At 40.6% G+C, this 22958-nt stretch overlaps 2 protein-coding genes across 2 annotated transcripts; both read right to left on the bottom strand.

The window, feature by feature from the left end:
* Nucleotides 1-9432: 9432 nt before the first annotated feature.
* Nucleotides 9433-10419, bottom strand: LOC118089666 (proto-oncogene Mas-like). The gene has a single exon (XM_035124435.2). The coding sequence runs from the start codon at nt 10417-10419 to the stop codon at nt 9433-9435; it is 987 nt and encodes a 328-aa protein (XP_034980326.2).
* Nucleotides 10420-20011: 9592 nt separating this feature from the next.
* LOC118089665 (proto-oncogene Mas-like) lies at nt 20012-21035 on the bottom strand. Its single transcript, XM_035124434.2, has one exon. The coding sequence runs from the start codon at nt 20996-20998 to the stop codon at nt 20012-20014; it is 987 nt and encodes a 328-aa protein (XP_034980325.1). The 5' UTR covers nt 20999-21035.
* Between the last annotated feature and the right edge of the window lie 1923 nt (nt 21036-22958).

Here is a 22958-nt window from a genome sequence, read left to right as displayed (position 1 = left end):
ATTGATAAACAAATGAACGGATTCCCTGCGCTGGACTTGCTTCACTTGAAATGACCCACTCTATTCTGCATTCCCTATTAAGACACATTAATCTCATTGTGTCTGGATACAGTGTTTGTTCTCTGCCTCTTTTATTTTATTTTTTAAAAATATATTTATTGGTTTTTTTCTGACAAACACAAAACTGACACACAAAAATTCAAAATAGCAAAAGAAAAAAGAAAAAACCACAGGAAATAGAAAAAATACAGAAAAACAAAACAATAAAAAAAGAAATTATGATTTTATAAACTCATTTCATAACTCTACTTTGACTTCACCGTCCCTCCCTTTCCGAATAGTATCCCAATTCTTACACAGCTTTCAAATTATTGTTCTCTGCCTTTGGCAAAACCTCAGAAAGTGACCTTATACTGAGTCAGACTATTGGTCTATCAAGGTCAGGACTTGTCAAACAGACTCTCTGTGCCACTCACTAGCATTTTCAAAAGTGGTCTTTCCAACCCTACCTGGAGGTGCTTGGGAATTAACCTTCTGCAAGCTCCGAAGATCCGGCCCACCTGTAAATGTTTCACCCAACTTTGCGACTGACTGCAGATCAGCAGTCTTCAGAGATGTTGAGTGCAACATAACAAGACACAGCATCTTGCCCTGGAATGGCAGGTCCTAAGGACTTAAACACAGAAAATATGGCCCCACTCATGCCCCATGGAGAAAATAAAATCTTACCAGTCTCACTCAAAGATGCAAACTGGTCCCTCCTGTTCTTCGTCAGGGCTTCATTTGATTCTATGCCTCATAGGACAAAAGGATGCTCTTTAATTGGATATGATGATAATTATCAGTTCACCAAGGAGGAGGAGACTATTGTCATTTATGTCCCCAAAGGCTGCAGTCATGAAGATCAGATTTGTAATTGGTTCTGGAGGAAGCAGCTCATGTCTCATGTACTTCTTTATCTGTACCAGACAAATGGAGTAAATCAAGACCTCATCCCCACATTTCTAATCTAGGCTGTCTAAGCAAGATAACAACTTCCTGGCCTTTTAACGGCCAAAAGAATTTGTCCCCTATGTGTCCTTTATTAGATAGGGGAGTTGACTATTGGTGGTGAGACATGATTACCTAGGGTGGGAGGGGAGGTTGCTCTTGAGTAGGCCAACTAGGTGGAGGGGGGCAAGGAGTCAGAGCCATTGGCTGCGACTCATTGAAGGGAGCAGTTCCACCAGGTCATCCGTCATGCCCCCCTTAGTTGGAGGCAATTCCATGGTAACCAATGTAACATTTATTTCATTCATTTATTTCAAAAAATATAAACACTGCTTGATTGTCAAAAAAAACAAAACAAAAACAAAACAAAAAACACCCCAAAGCAGCTTACAAATGAATAAACAGAAAAATCAAGAAAAAATCACAGCCATTCTTAAAAGCATGCAAAAGTTAAATTGCTGAAGCAGATTCAATATATGTTAAGTTTCTTTACATGACATATTGTGCTTACAGTAATATCTTTTGAACTCCAATTAACTTTAATATATATTTAATAGCTATATGAAGCCATTAGATGCGGTCATTAGTTTTGGAGCACGGTATTAGCAGTGTGATGATGTTGACACACAGCTTTCCCTTTCTATAACATAGGAATCGGGAGAGGCTGTGGAAGCTTTGAACCTGTGTCTGGATGCAGTAGTGGTCTGGATGAGGGCTGATCAACTGTGTGTGAATTCTAGGAAGATGGGAGCTCTTTGAATGGGGGTTCCCCATGTTTTGGAAATTGGCAAGTTCCCTGTTCTGAGTGGGGTTGCACTCCCTTTGAAAGAGCAAGTATGAAGCAAGATGTATTTCTGGATACATCTCTGTCACTAGATACTCAGATGCCTTCTGTGTCCCCCATTCACAACCCTGGATTATATTTTGGTTGACACGTGCCAGGACCTTTGTAAATGACGAGATGTGAAAACGATGCTTGGACTTAAAATGAGTTGAAGATCTGCAAATTGGTGTCTGTTACTATATATAGGAATCCCCCAAAGCATGAGCTCCTTTACATCTGAGGCATAGTGGTGTTGTACCTATCACTTCAAAGAGTTAGGCAAGTTCCATTGATTCAGGGCCCCAGAGTAGTTAATTCCCTGCTTGTAGTCATTCCTTGCAGGTACATTAACACTGCAATCCAAACCCAAGATCTGTGGAGATTAAGAAGTTTAAAATTTTATTTCATTCATTTTAATTTTTTCACATTTTTCAAACAATCCATCAATCTTGATTGATAAACAAATGAACAGATATCTGCTCCCTTCGTATTGCCTTATCCCAATACTTCACTGATCAATCATAGGTGAATTCCCTGCCCTGGACTTGGTTCACTTGAAATGACCCAGTCTATTCTGCAGTCCCTGTTAAGACACATTAATCTCATTGTGTCTGGATACAGTGTTTGTATTAGGAAATAATATTGGGGGAAACTGGGTATTAAGAGTACTAACATAAATCATATACCCCAGTTTCACAGTGGCCCTTCAAAGTACGCTTCACGAGTTTAAAAAAACACCCCAAAATCACAAACAATAGTTGACTTGGCTAAATTACACCACCAAGAGTTTAAAGACCAACCTAGCATGAAACCCCTAACTAGCAGTATACCTGTTTAAAGTACACAGAAGAAAAACAAAAGGTTGGCTTTCTTTAACAGAAAAACAAACTGACTCGGACGAGACTTTAAAGATAAACGCTCTCTCCCAGCAACCTTACATACCCACATTCCAACCCTACAAACCTCCCACCATACTCCCATACAACTACCACACAAAATGCTTTCCAACAGAGCCTTATATACATGGAGTAGAGCCCACACCTGTGAGCAATTAAACAGAAATTACCAGCACATGTTTTTTCTTAAACAGACAGTATTGACATTGGACTGGCTCAAAAGCACCTTTGATTATTCAAGAAACCCAACAGTTTGTTTTCTCCTTTGGCAAAACCTCAGAAAGTGACCTTATACTGAGTCAGACTATTGGTCTATCAAGGTCAGGACTTGTCAAACAGACTCTCTGTGCCACTCACTAGCATTTTCAAAAGTGGTTTTTCCAACCCTACCTGGAGGTGCTTGGGAATTAACCGTCTTCAAGCACCACAGCTCCAGCCTCTCCTGTAAATGTTTCACGAAACCTTCTGACTAACGGCATCTAACTAATCAGCAGTCTTCAGAGATGGTGAGTGCAAGAGAACAAGGACACAGCATCTTGCACTGGAATGACAGGTCCTAAGGACTTAAGAGGAAAAAATGTGGTCCCACTCATGCCCCATGGAGAACATGTAAAATCTTACCAGTCTCACTCAAAGATGCAAACCGGTCCCTCCTGTTCTTCGTCTGGACTCAATTTGATTCTATGCCTCATAGGACAAGAAGATGCTCTTTAATTGGATATGAAGATAATTATCAGTTCACCAAGGAGGTGGAGACTATTGTCATTTATGTCCCCAAAGGCTACAGTCATGAAGACCAGGTTTGCAATTGGTTCTAGAGGAAACAGCTCATGTCTCGTGTACTTCTTTATCTGTACCAGACAAATGGAATAAATGAAGACCTCATCCCCATATTTCTAATCTAGACTGTCTAAGCAAGATAACAACTTCCTGGTCTTTCAATGGCTACAAGCACTTGTCCCGTATGGGTCTTTTCTTGGGTGGGAGAAGTGTCTATTGGTGGGGAGACATGATTACCAAGGGCGGTAGGTTATGCAAAGTAGGTGGAGAGGGCAAGCATTCAGAGTCATTTGCTGTGACTCGTGGAAAGGAGCAGGTCCACCAGGTCATTCTTCTCCTCCCCACCCTCATCCCCTACCAATTCCATGGTAACCCCCTGTCTCTCACTCTAATTGTCACAACCACCATGTTCGACTTTTTCTGCCTCTCTCTGACCATCACTCCTCTATATCTCTATGGTAAACCCCTGGGCTGAGCCTCAAAACCAGGTAGGCTCTGCCTCTGAGCTTTCTCATTGGTCAAACTGCATTAACCATTTCCATCACAAGGGATGGGCAAATGCAACATCCGTGTCACATTAATTTCTTTTCACTTATTTCATAAAATTTTTATACTGCTTGATTTTTTAAAAAAGAAAAAGCACCCCAAAGCAGCTTACAGATGAATAAACAGAAAAATCCAGAAAAATCACAACTATACTTTCATACATGAAAAGTTAAAATGCTGAAGCAGATCGAATATATGTTAAGCTTCTTTACATGACATATTGTGCTTACAGTATTACCATTTGAACTCCAATTAACATCAAAATCTATTTAATATCTATATGAAGCCATTGGATGTGGTTATTGGGAGTTTTGGAGTACGGTATCAGCAGTGTGATGATGTTGACACGCAGCTTTCCCTTTCCATAACAGAGGAATCGGGAGAGGCTGTGAAAGCCTTTAACCTTTTGTCTGGATGCAGTAGTGGTCTGGATGAGGGGTAATAAACTGTGTTTGAATTCAAGGAAGATGGGAGCTCTTTGAATGGGGGTTCCCCGTGTTTTGGAAATTGGGAAGTTCCCTGTTCTGAGTGGGGTTGCACTCCCTTTGAAGGAGCGAGTGTGAAGTTTGGGGGTACCTCTAGATAAATCTTTGTCGCTATATGCTCTGTTGTCTTCTGTGTCTCTGAGAGCCTTTCACCAGCTATGGCAATTCCTGGACGGGGATAGCATGACCCTGCAGACCAGGCATTGGTAACCTCGTGGCTAGATTACTGTGATATGCTTGATGTGGGGCTGCTCCTGGGTCTGGTTTGGAAGTTCCAGCAGATGCAGAATGCTGCTGCCAGATTGCTGATGGGAGCTTCTCGTCGATTCCTGCAATGCAGGGGCTTGGAGTAGATGATCCTTGTGTTCCTTTTCAACTCTACAATTCTATGATTTTATGATGTATTCTACAATACTTGTAAAAACACACAACTCACTTATTGACTCTGGATTCCATGTTCTCTCTCCTCGCCCCTCTCTCCCCTAAGAATCTGCCTTAAACTGAGTTGGCAGGGGGTTGGACTGGATGGCCCTTGTGGCCTCTTCCAACTCTATGATTCTATGAGTCTGATCCTTGGTTCTATCTAGCTCAGTATTGGTCACACTGGCTACCAGACACTCCTAGGGATTTCAAAGTAGGTTGTCTCTGATCCCAGCAGGAGACTAAAATGGAGACATTTCATATGCAAAGCACATGCTCTGCACTGGGCCATTTCTCCATACGTCTTTTTCCATGCATGGATGTAATCTGCTCCCTCACTAAGCTTCACCCAACCACCCAGAAGGTAGTTATTTTACAACTTGTTGACCAAGTATGGATTGGGAGTCAACAGATATGGTGATCAGAAGACAACAGGGACAAAATATCCTGCAACAGAATGGTAGGTACCAAGGTTTTAGAGAGGCAAGGTGGTACCAATCGTTCTTCAAAGAAAAGTGGAAAATCTTACCAATTTCATGCCGATCCCTACCATTCTTTGTCTTGGCTTGAGGGGGAATCCCAAGATGGCAGAGTATCAACATCCTCCCTTCTGACCCCCTTACTTTACTGGTCTGTTTTTAAGGTGTTTTTTTTTTTTTACTGCTTTATACCACCCATTCTTTGCCTTGGCTTAATCAGTTTCCCTGCCTCATGTGGCAAGATCCTGTTCTTTTAGTGGTCATGGGGATAAATACCATCTGGCCTAGGAGGAGGAGACACTTGTCATTTAAAGTTCTATGTCCCCAAATGCTAGTTTGTAATGGGTTGTGAAGGGGAAACTGAACACATGTCTCATGTGCTTCTTTATCTGTAACGGACAAATAAAACATCTCAGGACCTGTCATGATAACAGATAAAACCATCCTGGCTCTTTAACGGCAAAAAACATTTGTCCAGTATTGGACATTATGTAGGGAGGGGGTGAGCACAGAAGGGGAAAATAAGAATTTCCAAGATGTCCTGCTGTTTCTTCCCTGTGTAAAACCATAGGTGAGAAGTGGAGTGGGATGCAAGAGCAGTTGGTTCTTAAGGATGTTAAAATGAGGTTGTTTTTTTAAATTGTAAAATAGATAATTTAATAAAAAATTATAAAAAGACTCCTTTATTTCTATCTACAGGTGAATGGGCCATGAGAGGTACAGTTCTTTTCTATCTACATGCCCCTGAAGCTTACCTTAACTTAAGCTGCCTGTCCTCCTTAAAAAGGGGTTGGGTAAGGCAGACACCCAAGATATATGCCAATACAATGTGTTCTTTTCTAAAATGAAAATTTATTAAGAAATTTCATAATATGATAAAAAACAAACTATTCTAATAAAAAAGAAAAGAAACAAGGGGAGAGAAAGAGATAGTACAATGCAATGTCCTGTCTCACAAATGTATCACAACTATTATACCATACAGGGGAAAACTGCCCCCCCAACTTTTACCTGGGAGTTTGTCTCACCCTGGGAGATCTCCCCTTCCCTACATTTCACTCAGGGCCCTTCACCAGATGTCCATCAATCTCATCTGCATGCAATTATTTCCTAAACACAGAACTCAGCCATGCAGTTGCAAATAAAACATTTTATGTGAATTTTACGTGCAATATACAAAGTGATAATAGGTGGTGATGGTGAGTCTTGTGGAAAATTCAATGTATTTTCAAAAATGCTTTTTAAAAAAAGCATTTTAGGAATGGTTTTTATTTATGTACATGACAACAAGAGAAAGCTGATCTAAACACACACAAAAACAAGGGGGGGGGGAGAAAATACCATGCATCATAATATATATGTCAGCAGTTAATACAAGTGCTTGCCTCAATATAGTATCATTCTTTGCTTGTTTATTGAACACAAATATAGACTGATTTTTAAGAAACCAACTCTTCAGATAGCATTGTACAAGCACAAAATGACAACCATCAAAAATACAAAGCAGGTGGGTTTTATATATTAAAAGATAGGCATCCAAAATTCCTACTAGTCATATCATATATATATATATATATATATATATATATAAACTGAACACACTATGAATCCTGTGTGTGTGTGTGTGTGTGTGTGTGTGTGGTCTTAAGGACATGCTTAAATCCCCAAAACAATGGAACTTGCCTGTTCTCACAGAGAATTGAATTCAGAAACTCCTGGAATCATACACTCATAGAATTGTGGAGTTGGAAGGGGCATCCAGGGGAATCTGATCCAACCTCCTGCAATGCAGGAATCTCAAATAAAACACCACAAGGTTGTTTAATCTTACATGGAATTAAATTCTGCAAATGTGGCCTTTTTATCTCCTATGATTGCTGGCAGGGACCTAAGTAGAGTCTCTGAATTAAATCATAAGGTGCAGGTGATCTCACAGGAGTGAAGGCAGTCCTTGAAATACCCTATTTCCAGCACTTCCAAGTAGACTTTGGTTTGCTGTAAAAAGTGGTGCACCTGGTACAGTATAGTTAAATGGTGTGGAGCCTCTTTCAGCCAAAGGGCTTCATTTCTTCGTAGCCAACATTTCAGGGGCTGTATACAATAAGTGGGTGAGGCACAGAAGAAAAATTGAGATAACAAAAGACAAAAGCAAACGGCCTGTGAGCACCTAGAAAGAAATGCTGTGATCACTAAAAGTCATCATGGGTTTCTGAAAAATAAGTCATGTCAGACCAATCTGATCTCATTTTTTGACAGAATTACAAGCCTGGTAGATGAAGGGAATGCTGTGGAAGTAGCCTATCTTGATTTCAGCAAGGCCTTTGACAAGGTGCCCCATGATATTCTTGTAAGGAAGTTGGTAAAATCCGAGCAAGACAATGCTACCATTCAGTGGATTTGTAACTGGCTGACTGACCGAACCCAAAGGGTGCTCATCAATGGCTCCTCCTCATCCTGGAGAGTAGTGACTAGTGGGGTGCCACAGGGTTCTGTCTTGGGCCCAGTCTTATTCAACATCTTTATCAATGACTTGGATGATGGGCCTGAGGGCATCCTGATCAAGTTTGCAGATGACACCATTTTGGGAGGGGTGGCTAATACCCCAGAGGACAGGATCACACTTCAAAATGACCTTAACAGATTCGACAACTGGGCCAAAGCAAACAAGATGAATTTTAACAAGGAGAAATGTAAAGTACTACACTTGGGCAAAAAAAATGAAAGGCACAAATACAGGATGGGAGACACCTGGCTTGAGAGCAGTACATGTGAAAAGGATCTAGGAGTCTTGGTAGACCACAAACTTGACATGAGTCAGCAGTGTGATGCAGCAGCTTAAAAAGCCAATGCAATTCTGGGCTGCATCAATAGGAGTATAGCATCTAGATCAGGCATCCCCAAACTTCGGCCCTCCAGTTGTTTTGGACTACAATTCCCATCATCACTGACAACTGGTCCTGTTAGCTAGGGATCATGAGAATTGTAGGCCAAAACATCTGGAGGGCCGCAGTTTGGGGATGTCTGATCTAGATCAAGAGAAGTAATAGTACCACTGTATTCTGCTCTGGTCAGACCTCACCTGGAGTACTGTGTCCAGTTCTGGGCACCACAGTTCAAGAAGGATACTGACGAGCTGGAACGTGTCCAGAAGAGGGCAACCAAAATGGTCAAAGGCCTGGAAACGATGCCTTATGAGGAACAGCTTACGGAGCTGGGTATGTTTAGCCTGGAGAAAAGAAGGTTAAGGGGTGATATGATAGCCATGTTCAAATATATAAAAGGATGTCATATAGAAGAGGGTGAAAGGTTGTTTTCTGCTGCTCCAGAGAAGTGGACACGGAGCAATGGATTCAAACTACAAGAAGATACCACCTAAACATTAGGAAGAACTTCCTGACAGTAAGAGCTGTTCAGCAGTGGAATTTGCTCCCAAGGAGTGTGGTGGAGTCTCCTTCTTTGGAGGTCTTTAAGCAGAGGCTTGACAGGCATATGTCAAGAATGCTTTGATGGTGTTTCCAAGCAGGGGGTTGGACTGGATGGCCTTGTGGTCTCCTCCAACTCTATGATTCTATGATTCTATGACTCCTCCCATTGTAAAGTAGGATACATGTCAGCTACACAAACCCCAAAATTTTCAAAAAAACGAAACAAAAAAGAACCAGCCTCTTTTTCTGGGACACATTACACCCATACCAAAAAACTATTATGAAAGGTTTGCCGTGCTTTGCCGTGACTATTTCAGCTTGTGCAATAAAGGTGCACAGTGTGGAGCATTTTTGAGCCGTAGGGCTTCATATCTCCATGGCCAACATTTCAGGGGCTGTATACCATAGGTGGGTGGGGCAGAGAAGAAAAATGGGGAGAAGAAAAGACGTGACTCCTGGCATTGTAGAGTAGGATACATTTCAGCTATACAAACCCAACAAATTACAACAAAATCCAAGCCTCTTTTTCTGGTGAGCAAGAGCAATCAATGCAGTCCAAGGACATATTTCAGCCAGATCAAAAAACTCTTATGAAAGGTTCCTAAGTGGCTTTGAACAAGGAGGATCCATTTCCTGTCGGTCATTCTCCTCCTCATTCAGAACCCGCTGGAGGATGACCATTAGGCTCTCCCTAGATCGACCTCCCTTCTTCCTCCCAACCAGAAAATAGAGCAAGGGGTTCACACTGCTATTGAGGGAGGCACACAAGAAGCCATAATGGCCTGGAACATGAATATCCAGGCCTACAATTTCCAGGAAAAGAAGGGCATTGCATGGAATAGCAAGCATGAGGAAGAAGAAGAGTTTAAGTAAAATAACTATTAAAAACCTTCCCCGCTTTCGTCGGTGTGATTTTAAACAGACTTTGATGAAAAGGATCACAGTTGAAATTGTCATGAGTGGGAGGCAAAGCAGTCCAGTGAACACAAATTGAAAAAATTCTATGTTATATGGTGTGTTGAAATATTTTTGTTCGAGAATGTAGACGATTAGGCAGAGCAGACAGGAGAGGACCCATAGGAGGGCACACACAGGGGTGGACAAATATGTCGGCCGGATACACCGATACCAAATAGGGAACAGAACAGACACACATCTGTCAATGCTGATGGCTGTCAGAAGAAGTTGTCCAATGTTGTATGTGAAGAATAAGAGACGAAAAGCAATAGCATAATGAAATCTATTTAAATTAAGAGAATTATAGAACTCTAGGCTCAGGAGGAATGCAAAGTCAGCAACAGCCAAATTAAGGATGTAGGTGGTGAATGGTTTCCTCCTAATGCGGAAACCAAGAAGCCAGATAACAATTCCATTCCCCAAAAATCCCACACAGCAGATAACTAAAATGAAGCCATATATTATAGATATAATAGATATTTCAAATGGGTTATAGTGGGAATGTCCTTGATCATTATATGAGCTAATATAAGTGTCGTTATACTCATTATATGTCACAGCGTCCGCAGCAGATTGCAAAGTCCCATTGATATGTCTTTCCATGCTGAATGACTGCATGTGGAATCCTTCTCTCCTCTTCTGCAGCAGAGGTTTCCTCTAGGAAATGGAAAGTATCACAAATAAGATTGACTCAGCTGGAATTCTGTGCAAAACCGAGAATGGTGAGACCCAGGAGCCCATTGAACCACACATACACCCAAAACTTTTGTCTATCAAGCCAAAAGTCATATATGTGGAATTCTCTGCAATATTACTGAATCCCCCACATGGGCCACACCCCTCTGGATTACTTCTCATAAAGCTGTTTTTGTTCTTTAGTGAATTAGTTTACGAGGAAATTGGGATTCACTGGTGGCAAGAGAAGAGGTCGGCACAGCATTCCCCGGTCTCCTTGCCCTATTGTCCAATTTGTAATGTCTCTCCAAAACTGGGATTCAATCATATTTCTTTTACTATGACCCGGCTCAACATTCCTGCCTAGGAAGAGATATTAGTAAGGATGAAGGAGATGGACGGAGACAAAATGAGAAGGACTCCACCTTGTTTAGGGAAAGTTTGTTAGAAAGTTCTATAGCAGTGAATTTCACTTACCTACTGCATATGCATCCAGGTGGGACTATCTTCCAATGCTAAAAGAGCAGTCTTGGAATGAATGAGCGTGTGGAGGAAGTTCTGAAAGAGAGGTCAGGCAGTAATGTAACATGTTTTCGTATTATAACTCAGTGTCCTTTTTGTTGCTCAGTTCCAAGGATTCTCCCCCAAAATAGAGCAAGCTTTCTGATATATCTATATTGGCTCCCCCCAATCAAGAAGGCTGTTTTTGATGCATGGGAAGCAAACTCGTTGGTGGGGGGGGGCAGGCGTTTACCCAAGTAGTAGTGGCACCTTTAAGAAGCAATAATACTTGCTTGATAAACAAATGAACAGATTCTCCTGGTGGTGGTGATGACAGAAGGTTTACCTTACTCTCCCCTCCAAAGGCCCCAGCCATTTTCCTAGTGCAAGGAAACTGAGCATTAGCACTTGGGCTGTTGCTTTAGCTGTAGTTGGGAGCTGGTGGCATCACACATTCCTGGCTTTCAGCCTCGCCCTAATCCAGACAGCTGTTTACATCTACAAACATAATGTATGTAGCCTCATACACAACATGCTGGGAAGACTTAGCAGTCCTCTTTGCCTGCCTGGTTCTCTTCTTCTGTAGTCCTGAGGTTGATGGGGAAATATCCAAGAGCTTGCAAGAAACGCAAGTACCTAATGTGGAGACCTTTGATGATGGGGTAGGGATGTAATTAGCCTTCACTTCACTTCCTTATGACCAAGAGTAAGGAAAGTGCTCTACTGGCATTCTGAGTGTTGACTCAATGAGTGACTTATAGAAAGGAGAGAAACAAACTCTTCAGTGGGATAATTATTGTTCTGTAGCTTCACGCTAAGGGTTTAGTCACTCACAGAACAGAGAAAGGAATTCAAAAATTAAAGAGAGTGTATATGTTTATATATTAAGCGGAATCCCATCATAGTGTTTGCTTCTAGGAACATGGATATCTGCTCCCTTCGTATTGCCTTAATAATATCAACTTTCCCAAGACTTCACTGATCAATCATAGGTGAATTCCCTGCGCTGGACTTTGTTCACTTGATATGACCCAGTCTATTCTGCGCACCTGTTAAAATACATTAATTGCATTGTGTCTGGATACAAGGTTTGTTCTCTCCCTTGGCAGAACCTCAGGAAGTGACGTTATACTGAGTCAGACTATTGGTCTATCAAGAGCAGGATTTGTCAAACAGACTCTCAGTGCCACTCTCTAGCATTTTAAAAAAGTGGTCTTTCCACCCCTACCTGGAGGTGCTTGGGAATTAACCTTCTGCAAACACCGCTGCTCCAGCCTCTCCTGTAAATGTTTCACCCAACCTTGTGACTAACTGCAGATCAGCAGTCTTCAGAGATGGTGACTGCAAAAGAACAAGGACACAGCATCTTGAAGTGGTCCTAATGACTTAAGAGAAAAAAATGTGGCCCCACTCATGCCCCATGGAGAAAATAAAATCTTACCAGTCTCACTCAAAGATGCAAACTGGTCCCTCCTGTTCTTCCTCAGGGCTTCATTTGATTCTATGCCTCATAGGACAAAAGGATGCTCTTTAATTGAATATGAAGATAATTATCAGTTCACCAAGGAGGAGGAGACTATTGTCATTTATGTCCCCAAAGGCTACAGTCATGAAGACCAGGTTTGCAATTGGTTCTAGAGGAAACAGCTCATGTCTCGTGTACTTCTTTATCTGTACCAGACAAATGGAATAAATCAAGACCTCATCCCCACATTTCTAATCTAGACTGTCTAAGCAAGATAACAACTTCCTGGGCTTTTAACGGCCAAAAGCATTTGTCCCCTATATGTATTTTATTTGGTGGGGGAGTTGAGTATTGGTGATGAGACATGATTACCTAGGGTGGGAGGGGAGGTTGCTTTTTAGTAGCACAACTAGGTGGAGGGGGGCAAGGAGTCAGAACCATCCGTTGTGACTCATGGAAGGGAGCAGTTCAACCAGGTCATCCTTCATGACCCCCTTTGTTCGAGGCAATTCCATGGTAACCAATGTAACATTTATTTCATTCATTTATTTCAAAAAAATTAAACACTGCTTGATTGTCAAAAAACAAAACAAAAACAAAAACAAAAAACACCCCAAAGCAGCTTACAAAAGAATAAACAGAAAAATCAAGAAAAATCACAACCATTCTTAAAAACATGCAAAAGTTAAAATACTGAAGCAGATTGAATATATGTTAAGTTTCTTTACATGATATATTGTGCTTACAGTAATATCATTTGAACTCCAATTAACTTTAATATATATTTAATAGCTATATGAAGCCATTAGATGTGGTCATTAGGAGTTCTGGAGCATGGTACCAGCAGTGCGATGATGTTGACACACAGCTTTCTTGGGTGGGAGAGGTGTCTATCAGTGGGGAGACATGATTACCAAGGGCAGTAGGTTATGCAAACTAGGTGGAGGGGGCAAGCATTCAGAGTCATTTGCTGTCACTCATGGGACCAGGTAGGCTCTGCCTCTGAGCTTTCTCATTGGTCAATCTGCATTAACCATTTCCATCACAAGGAATAGGCAAAGGCCACATCCGTGTCACATTAATTTCTTTTTATTTATTTCATTAAATTTATATACGCTGCTTTCCCTTTCCATAACATAGGAATCTGGAGAGGCTGTGAAAGCTTTTAACCTTTTGTCTGGATGCAGTAGTGGTCTGGATGAGGGGTAATAAACTGTGTTTGAATTCAAGGAAGATGGGAGCTCTTTGAATGGGGGTTCCCCGTGTTTTGGAAATTGGGAAGTTCCCTGTTCTGAGTGGGGTTGCACTCCCTTTGAAGGAGCGAGTGTGAAGTTTGGGGGTACTTCTAGATAAATCTTTGTCACTAGATGCTCAGGTGTCTTCTGTGCATCTGAGAGCCTTTGATCAGCTATGGCAATTCCTGGACGGGGATAGCCTGACCCTGCAGACCAGGCATTGGTAACCTCGTGGCTAGATTACTGTGATATGCTTGATGTGGGGCTGCTCTTGGGTCTGGTTTGGAAGTTCCAGCAGATGCAGAATGCTGCTGCCAGATTGCTGATGGGAGATTCTCATCGATTCCTGCATTGCAGGGGCTTGGAGTAGATGATCCTCGTGTTCCTTTACAACTCTAAAATTCTATGATTTTATGATGTATTCTACAATACTTGGAAAAACACACCATGCACTTATTGACTCTGGGTCCCATGTTCTCTTTCCTCGCCCTCTCTCCCCTAAGAATCTCCCTTAAAATGAATTGGAAGGGGGTTGGACTGGATGGCCCTTGTGGTCTCTTCCAACTCTATGATTCTATGAGTCTGATCCTTGGTTCCATCTAGCTCAGTATTGGTCATACTGGCTACCAGACACTGCTAGGGATTTCAAAGAAGGGTGTCTCTGATCCCAGCAGGAGACTAAAATGGGGACATTCCATTTGCAAAGCAGATGCTCTTCACTAAGTTACTTGGCCATTTCTCCATACATCTTTTTCCATGGATGGATGTAATCTGCTCCCTCACTAAGCTTCACCCAACCACCCAGAAGGTAGTTATTTTACAACCTGCTGACTAAGTATGGATTGGGAGTCAACAGATATGGTGTTCAGAAGACAACAGGGACAAAGTATCCTGCAACAGAATGGGAGGTACTAAGGCATTAGAAAGGAAATGGGGCACCAATCATTTCTCAAAGAAAAATGGAAAAACCGTACCAATCTCATGCTGATCCCACCCATTCTTTATTTTGGCTTAATCTGTTTCCCTGCCTCAGGCGGCAAGATCATGTTCTTTTAGTGGCCATGAGGATAAATACCATCTGGCCCAGGAGGAGGAGACGATTGTCATTTAAAGATCTATGTCCCCAAATTCTAGTTTGTAATGGGTTGTGAAGGGGAAACCGAACACATGTTTCATGTGTTTCTTTATCTGTAACAGCCAAGTAAAATATCTCAGGACCTGTCATGATAACAGATAACAGATGAAACCATCCTGGCTGTTTAACGGCAAAAAACATTTGCCCAATATTGGACGTTTTGTAGGGAGGAGGTGAGCACAGAAGGGGAAAATAGGATTTTCCGAAATGTCTTGCTGTTTCTTCCCTGTGTAAAATGATAGGTGAGAAGTGGATTGGGATGCAAGAGCAGTTGGTTCTTAAGGATGTTAAAATGAGGTTTTTTAAATTGTAAAGCAGATAATTTAATAAAAATTATAAAAAAAGAGTCCTTTATTTCCATCTACAGGTGAATGGACAATGAGAGTGACAGTTCTTTTCTATCTACATGCCCCTGAAGCCCACCTTAACTTAAGCTGGCTGTCCTCCTTAAAAAGAGATTGGGTAAGGCAGACACTCAAGATATATGCCAATACAATGCATTCTTTTTTTAAAAATGAAAATTTATTAAGAAATTTCATAATACAATAAAAAACAAACTAGTCTAATCAAAAAAAAAAAAAGGAGAGAGAAAGAGATAGTACAGGGGTGCTCAGAGGGGAGAGGAGGGGGTGGAAGGAAACCCAGACACAAAAATGGAACCTTGGAAGTGCTGTGCCCTGCGGGTTCCTCTTGTGGCAGGAGGGGGCCTGTGGGAGGGCAGCATGGAAAAGGAGGAGGATTAAGTCAATACTATAAGAATAGGATTTTGAATTGGATTAGAAAACCCGCCATAATTAATTAAAGAAGTTAGGAAAACCAGGAGGAAGAGTATCGAGGAAGTCACAATTATAATGTTAAGATAATAAGAATTGGGAATTTATATTTTTTCCCTATTGTTGTGTGTGTTTGTTCAAGTATGCTTATGAAAGAGCTGGGGGGAAACCAACCCTCAGAGCTCCTCCATCCCTGTCCTTTCAGTGGCAGGGAGGGGATAAGGGGGGAGGAAGGAGGGGGGAGGCCAAACCCAACTTATAATGGACCCCTTTGATTCTCAACGCCCCCGGGTCCTACTGGTGGCAGAAGTGGACTGGTGGGTGGTGGGAAATTGAAGGGACAGTGTTATATTCTATGTTTTGTTTGTATAAAACTAATAAAAATTATTATAAAAAAAGAGAAAGAGATAGTACAATGCAATGTCCTGCCTTACAAATGTATCACAACTTTTATACCATACAGAAAGAGATGACCCCTCACCCCCAGCTTTTACCTTGGAGTTTGTCTCACCCTGGGAGATCTCCCCTTCCCTGCATTTCACTCAGGGTCCTTTACTAGCTGTCCATCACCCTCATATGCATGCAATTATTTCCTTAACCCAGGACTCAGCCATGCAATTGAAAAAAAAAAAACAAAAAAAAACATTCCTAGTTAGTTTTAAGTGCAATATAGAAAGTAACAATACACGGCGATGGTGAGCCTTATGGAAAATTCAATGTATTTTCAAAAAGCGTTTTAAGGATGGTTTTTATTTATGTGTAGAGTACAGGACAACAACAAGAGAAAGCTGATCTAAACACACACAAAAACAGGGCAAAAAAAGAAAATACCATGCATCGTAATGTATATATCAGCAGTTAATACAAGTGCTTGCCTCAATATGGTATCATTCTTTGCTTGTTTATTGAACACAAATATAGACTGATTTTTAAGAAACCAACTCTTCAGATAGCACTGTACAAGTACAAAATGACAACCATCAAAAATACAAAACAGGTTGGTTTTTTATATTAAAAGATAGGCACCCAAAATTCCTACTATATATATATATATATATAGAGAGAGAGAGAGAGAGAGAGAGAGAGAGAGAGAGATTTGGACTTCAAAAAATTCTAATGGATAAAAGAGTGCTTTTAAATTATAATGTTACCAAACAAGAAGTGGAAGAGGCAATAAAGCAAATGACAATAGGAAAAGCACCGGGTCCAGATGGCTTAACGGCAAAGTATTATAAGATCCTAAAAGACTGGTTAGTTGAACCATTCACTGATTTGTGCAACAAGATTTTAGGAGGGGGCAAGGCACCAGAGACTTGGTAAGAGGCATATATAACATTGATATTAAAACCAGACACAGACAGATTGCATATGACGAATTACCGACCGATATCATTATTAAATGTGGATTACAAAATTTTTGCTAATATTTTGGCATAAAGATTAAAGAGATTATTAAGGGATTTGATCCATAAAGATCAGGCCAGGTTTTTGCCCAGCAGACACTTGAAGGACAATATTAGAAACATTGTGGATATTTTAGAAATGCTGGAGGAAAAGAAGAACATGAGTGCAGCTTTAATTTTTGTGGATGCCGAAAAAGCTTTGGATAACATTTCTTGGAGATTCATGATACGTAATTTAGAGAAAATGGAAGTTGGGAGGGAGTTTATAAATGGTTTGTCAGCTATATATGTAGACCAAAAAGCAAAGATTATTGTTAATAGGGTGATATCAGAAGATATTCGAATAGAAAAAGGAACTAGACAAGGATGCCCACTCTCCCCTTTGTTATTCACTACAGTTCTGGAGGTTTTACTAGACAGGATCAGGAAGGAGAAAGAGGTCTCGGGGGTCAAAGTGGGAAAGAAACAATATAAGTTGAAAGCTTTTGCAGATGATCTAGTTTTGACAGTTCAGGAACCGGACACTAGTATTCCTAATGTATTAGAGATTATACAGGAGTTTGGACAGCTGGCAGGCTTCAAATTAAATAAAATGAAAACCAAAGTTTTGAGTAAAAATTTAACACCGGAAGAGATAAGTCAGCTACAAGAGACCACGGGATTGACATTTGTGAAAAAGGTTAAATATCTAGGGGTAAATGTGTCAGACAAAAATATACAGTTATTTAAAAACAATTATGAGAAGTTGTGGAATGAGGTGAAGAGAGACTTGGAAACTTGGTCAAGATTGAAATTGTCATTGTTAGGGCGCATTTCAGTTATAAAAATGAATGTATTGTCAAAAATGTTGTTTATGTTTCAAGCATTGCCAATTGTAGAGAAACAGGCATGTTTTAAAGAATGGCAAAAAACCTTATCAAGATTTATCTGGCAGGGGAAGAAGCCTAGAATTAGATATAAGTTATTGACTGATGTTAAAGAAAGAGGGGGATTCTTCCTGCTCTTTCTTTAACATTTTTAACATCTTTAACTCTTAAAGTTATATTTTGAGGCAGCGGCCTTTTGCTGGATGAAAGAATGGTTCACACTTGATAATACAGATGTTTTAGATCTGGAAGGGTATGACAATGCATTTGGGTGGCACGCTTATTTATGGTATAACAAAGTTAAAGTACATAATCGATTTAAATGTCATATTATAAGAAAGTCATTGTTTAATGTTTGGACTAGATATAAAGATCTTCTAGAAAGAAAAACACCTAGATGGTTATCACCACTGGAAGCAAAGGTTAATAAAAAAATTAATATGCAAGATAAATGGATAAGATATAAAGATATGTTGATAGAAGAAAATGATCAGGTGAAGTTAAAGCCTTATGAGCAGATGAAAGATCAATTGAGTGGTTGGTTGCAGTATTGTCAGATTAATGAGTTATTCAAAATGGATAAAAAAATTGGTTTTCAAATTGAAAAATCAAAGTTGGAAACAGAATTAATTGAACCAAAAGTTAAAAATCTTGCAAGAATGTATAAGTTACTGTTGGAATGGCATACGAAAGATGAGCCAACAAAATCAATGATGATAGATTGGGCAAAGGATATAGGACATAATATAATGTTGGAAGATTGGGAAAGGTTATGGAATTGTAACATGAATTTTACTGCTTCTAGTTTGTTAAAAGAAAATTTGTATAAGATGATGTATAGATGATATCTTATGCCAGTGAAACTGGCAAGGATATATCATAATAAAGATAATAAATGTTGGAAATGTAAAGAAACAGAAGGGACCTTTTACCAAATGTGGTGGACTTGTCCCCGAGTAAAGAGCTTCTGGGACAAGATTTATAATGAGTTGAAGAAAGTGTTTAAAAACACGTTTGTTAAAAACCCGGAGGCCTTTTTACTTGGAACTACAAGGAAAGAATTGCCAAAGAAAGATATTACTTTTTTTCTGTATGCCACAGCAGCAGCTAGAATTGTATTAGCAAGGAATTGGAGAGTTGAAGAATTATCTACAGTGGACAACTGGCAGATGAAGCTGATAGATTTTATGGAGCTGTCTGAATTAACTGCGAGAGTCCGAGATCGGGGAGAGGAGACGGTGGAAGAAGATTGGAAGAAATTTAAGATATATAAGATTAAGAATGGACAATAAGGGAAGGGGTTATACAAAGATGCTGAAGAAGTGCAAAGACTTTGTAAGACGGATTTAAGTGTTAAATGTAAATTAATTAGTGAATACATTCTTTATAAGTAAATTAGAAAAAGAATTGGATTAAGAAGTAGAGAGTGCAGTAATACATATAATTAGAAACGTGGAAAGGGGGGGAAGGAGGAAGTCGACAGTGTTAGATTTATATTGGGTAAAATGATAAAGAATTGTTTTCTTGTTTTTGTTTTGTATTTTTGTCTTGTTTTTAATTTTGTAAGTTTTCCCCCTGGAATCATACACTCATAAAATTGTGGAGTTGGAAGGCGCATCCAGGGGCATCTGATCCAACCTCCTGCAATGTAGGAATCTCAACTAAAGCACCACAAGGTTGTTTAATCTTACATGGAATTAACTTCTGCAAATGTGGCCTTTTTATCTCCTATGATTGCTGGCAGCACCTAAGTAGAGTCTCTGAATTAAATCATAAGGTGCAGGTGATCTCACAGGAGTGAAGGCAGTCCTTGAAATACCCTATTTCCAGCACTTCCAAGTAGACTTTGGTTTGCTGTAAAAAGTGGTGCACCTGGTATAGTATAGTTAAATGGTGTGGAGCCTCTTTCAGCCAAAGGGCTTCATTTCTTCGTAGCCAACATTTCAGGGGCTGTATACAATAAGTGGGTGAGGCACAGAAGAAAAATTGAGATAACAAAAGACATGACCCCTCCCTTTCTTTTGGGAGAAGCAAAAAGGTGACTACTCCCTTTCTAAAGTAGGATACATTTCAGCTACACAAACCCCAAAATTTTTAAAAACTACAACAACCCAGCCTGTTTTTCTGGGACACATTACAGCCAGACCAAAAAAACTCTTATGAAAGGTTCCTAAGTGGGTTGGAACAAGGAGGGTCCATTTCCTGTCTGTCATTCTCCTCCTCATTCAAAACCCGCTGGAGGATGACCATTAGGCTCTCCCGAGATCGACCTCCCTTCTTCCTCCCAACCAGAAAATAGAGGAAGGGGTTCACACTGCTGTTGAGCGAGGCACACAAAGCGGCATAATGGAATCGAACGGGAATTTTCAGGCCAACAATTAAACTATCGAGAAGAATGGCATTGAGTGGAAAAGCAAGCATGAGGAAGAAGAAGAGTGTGAGTAAAATAACTATTAAAAGCCTTCCCTGCTTTCGTGGGTGTGATTTAAAACAGACTTTGATGAAAAGGATCACAGTTGAAATTGTCATGAGTGGGAGGCAAACCAGTCCAGTAATGAGAAATTGGAAAAATTCTCTGGGGATACGAAGAAAGATGGTATTTGATCTAAGGAAAGATGTTTCTTTGAGAATGTAGAGGACTATGGAGAGCAGACAGGAGAGGACCCATATGAGGGCACACACAGTGGTGGACAAGTGTGTTGGCCGGACACACCGATGCCAAATAGGGAAGAGGACAGACACACATCTGTCAATGCTGATGGCTGTCAGGAGAAGTTGTCCAGTGTTGTATGTGAAGGCTAAGAGATAAACAGCAATTCTATAAGGAAAAGAATCAGTAAACTCAATAGAATAAAATAACTCTAGGCTCAGGAGGAATGCAAAGTCAGCAACAGACAAATTAAGGATGTAGGGGGTAAACGGTTTCCTCCTAATGCGGAAACCAAGAAGCCAGATGACAATTCCATTCCCCAAAAATCCCATACAACAGATGACTAAAATGAAGCCATATATTATAGATCCTTCAAATGGGTTGTATTGGGAATATCCTTGGTCATTATATGAGCTATTATAAGTTTCATCATACTTGTTATCTGTCACAGCATCAGCAGCAGATTGCAAAGTCCCATTGATATGTCTTTCCATGCTGAATGACTGTATGTGGAAATCTTGTCTCCGCTTCTGGAGCAGAAGTTTCCTCTAGGAAATAGAAAGTAGCACAAATAAGATTGACTCAACAGGAATTCTGCGCAAAACAGAGAATGGTGAGACCCAGGAGCCCATTGAACCACACATACACTCACAACTTTTGTCTATCAAGCCAAAAGTCAAATAGGTGTAATTTTCTGCAATATTATTGAATCCTCCACATGGGCCACACCCCTCTGGATTTCTTCTCATAAAGCTGTTTTTGTTCTTTAATGAGTTAGTTTACCAGGAAACTGAGATTCACTGGTGGCAAGAGAAGAGGTCGGCACAGCATTCCCTGGTCCTCTTGCCCTATTGTCCAATTTGTAAAGTCTCTCCAAAATTGGGATTCAATCATATTTCTTTTACTATGACCAGGCTCAACATTCATGCCTAGGAAGAGATATCAGTAAGGATGAAGGAGATGGACAGAGACAGAGTGAGAAGGACTCCACCTTGTTTAGGGAAAGTTTGTTACAAAGTTAAGTTCACTTACCTACTGCATATGAATCCAGGTAGGACTATCTTCCATTGCTAAAAGAGCAGGCTAGGAATGAATGAGGGTGTGCAGGAATTTCTGAAAGAGAGATGAAGCAGTAATGTAACGTGGGTTTTTTTTTTTATTACATATAACTCAGTGTTCTTTTTGTTGTTCAGTTCCTAGGATTCTCACCAAAATAGAACAAGCTTTCTGATATGTCTATATTGGCTTCCCCCTAACCAAGGAGGATGTGTTTGATGCATGGGAAGCAAACATGTGGGGGAGAGCAGGTGTTTACCCACGTAGTAGTGGCACCTTTAGGAAGCAACCATGCTTGATTGATAAACAAATGAGCAGATTCTCCTGGTGGTGGTGATGACAGAATGTTTACCTTACTCTCCCCTCCAAATGCCCCAGCCATTTTCCTAGTGCAAGGAAACTGAGCATTAGCACTTGGGCTGTTGCTTTAGCTGTAGTTGAGAGCTGGTGGCATCACACTTCCCTGACTTTCAGCCTGGCCCTAATCCAGACAGCTGTTTACATCTACTTACACAATGTATGTAGTCTCATACACAACATGCTGTGAAGACTTAGCAGTCCTCTTTGCCTACCAGGTTTTCCTCTTCTGTAGTCCTGAGTTTGATGGGGACATTTCCAAGTGCTTGCAAGAAACCCAAGTAGCTAATGTGGAGACCTCTGATGATGGGGTAGGGATGTAATTAGCCTTCACTTCATTTCCTTACGACCAAGAGTAAGGAAAGTGCTCTTCTGGCATTCTGAGTGTTGACTCAATGAGTGACTTATAGAAAGGGGAGAAACGAACTCTTCAGTGGGATGATTATGGTTCTGTAGCTTCATTCTAAGCTTCAGTCACTCACAGAACAGAGAAAGGGATTAAAGAATGAAAGAGAGTATATATGTTTATATATTAAGCGGAATCCCATCATTGTGTTTGCTTCTAGGAACATGGATATCTGCTCCCTTCGCATTGCCTTAATAATATCAACTTTCCCAAGACTTCACTGCTCAATCATAGGTGAATTCCCTGCCCTGGACTTGGTTCACTTGATATGACCCAGTCTATTCTGCGTACCTGTTAAAATACATTAATCTCATTGTGTCTGGACACAAGGTTTGTTCTCTCTCTTGGCAAAACCTCAGGAAGTGACCTTATACTGAGTCAGACTATTGGTCTATCATGAGCAGGATTTGTCAAACAGACTCTCAGTGCCACTCTCTAGCATTTTAAAAAAAGTGGTCTTTCCACCCCTACCTGGAGGTGCTTGGGAATTAACCTTCTGCAAACACCGCTGCTCCAGCCTCTCCTGTAAATGTTTCACCCAACCTTCTGACTAACTGCAGATCAGCAGTCTTCAGAGATGGTGACTGCAAAAGAACAAGGACACAGCATCTTGAAGTGGTCCTAATGACTTAAGA

This window comes from Zootoca vivipara, chromosome 8 (assembly GCF_965207765.1).
Source record: "Zootoca vivipara chromosome 8, rZooViv2.hap1.1, whole genome shotgun sequence".
Lineage (NCBI taxonomy): Eukaryota > Metazoa > Chordata > Lepidosauria > Squamata > Lacertidae > Zootoca > Zootoca vivipara.
Note: the sequence above shows the minus strand (reverse complement) of the source record. Positions and strands in the feature narration are given on the sequence as shown.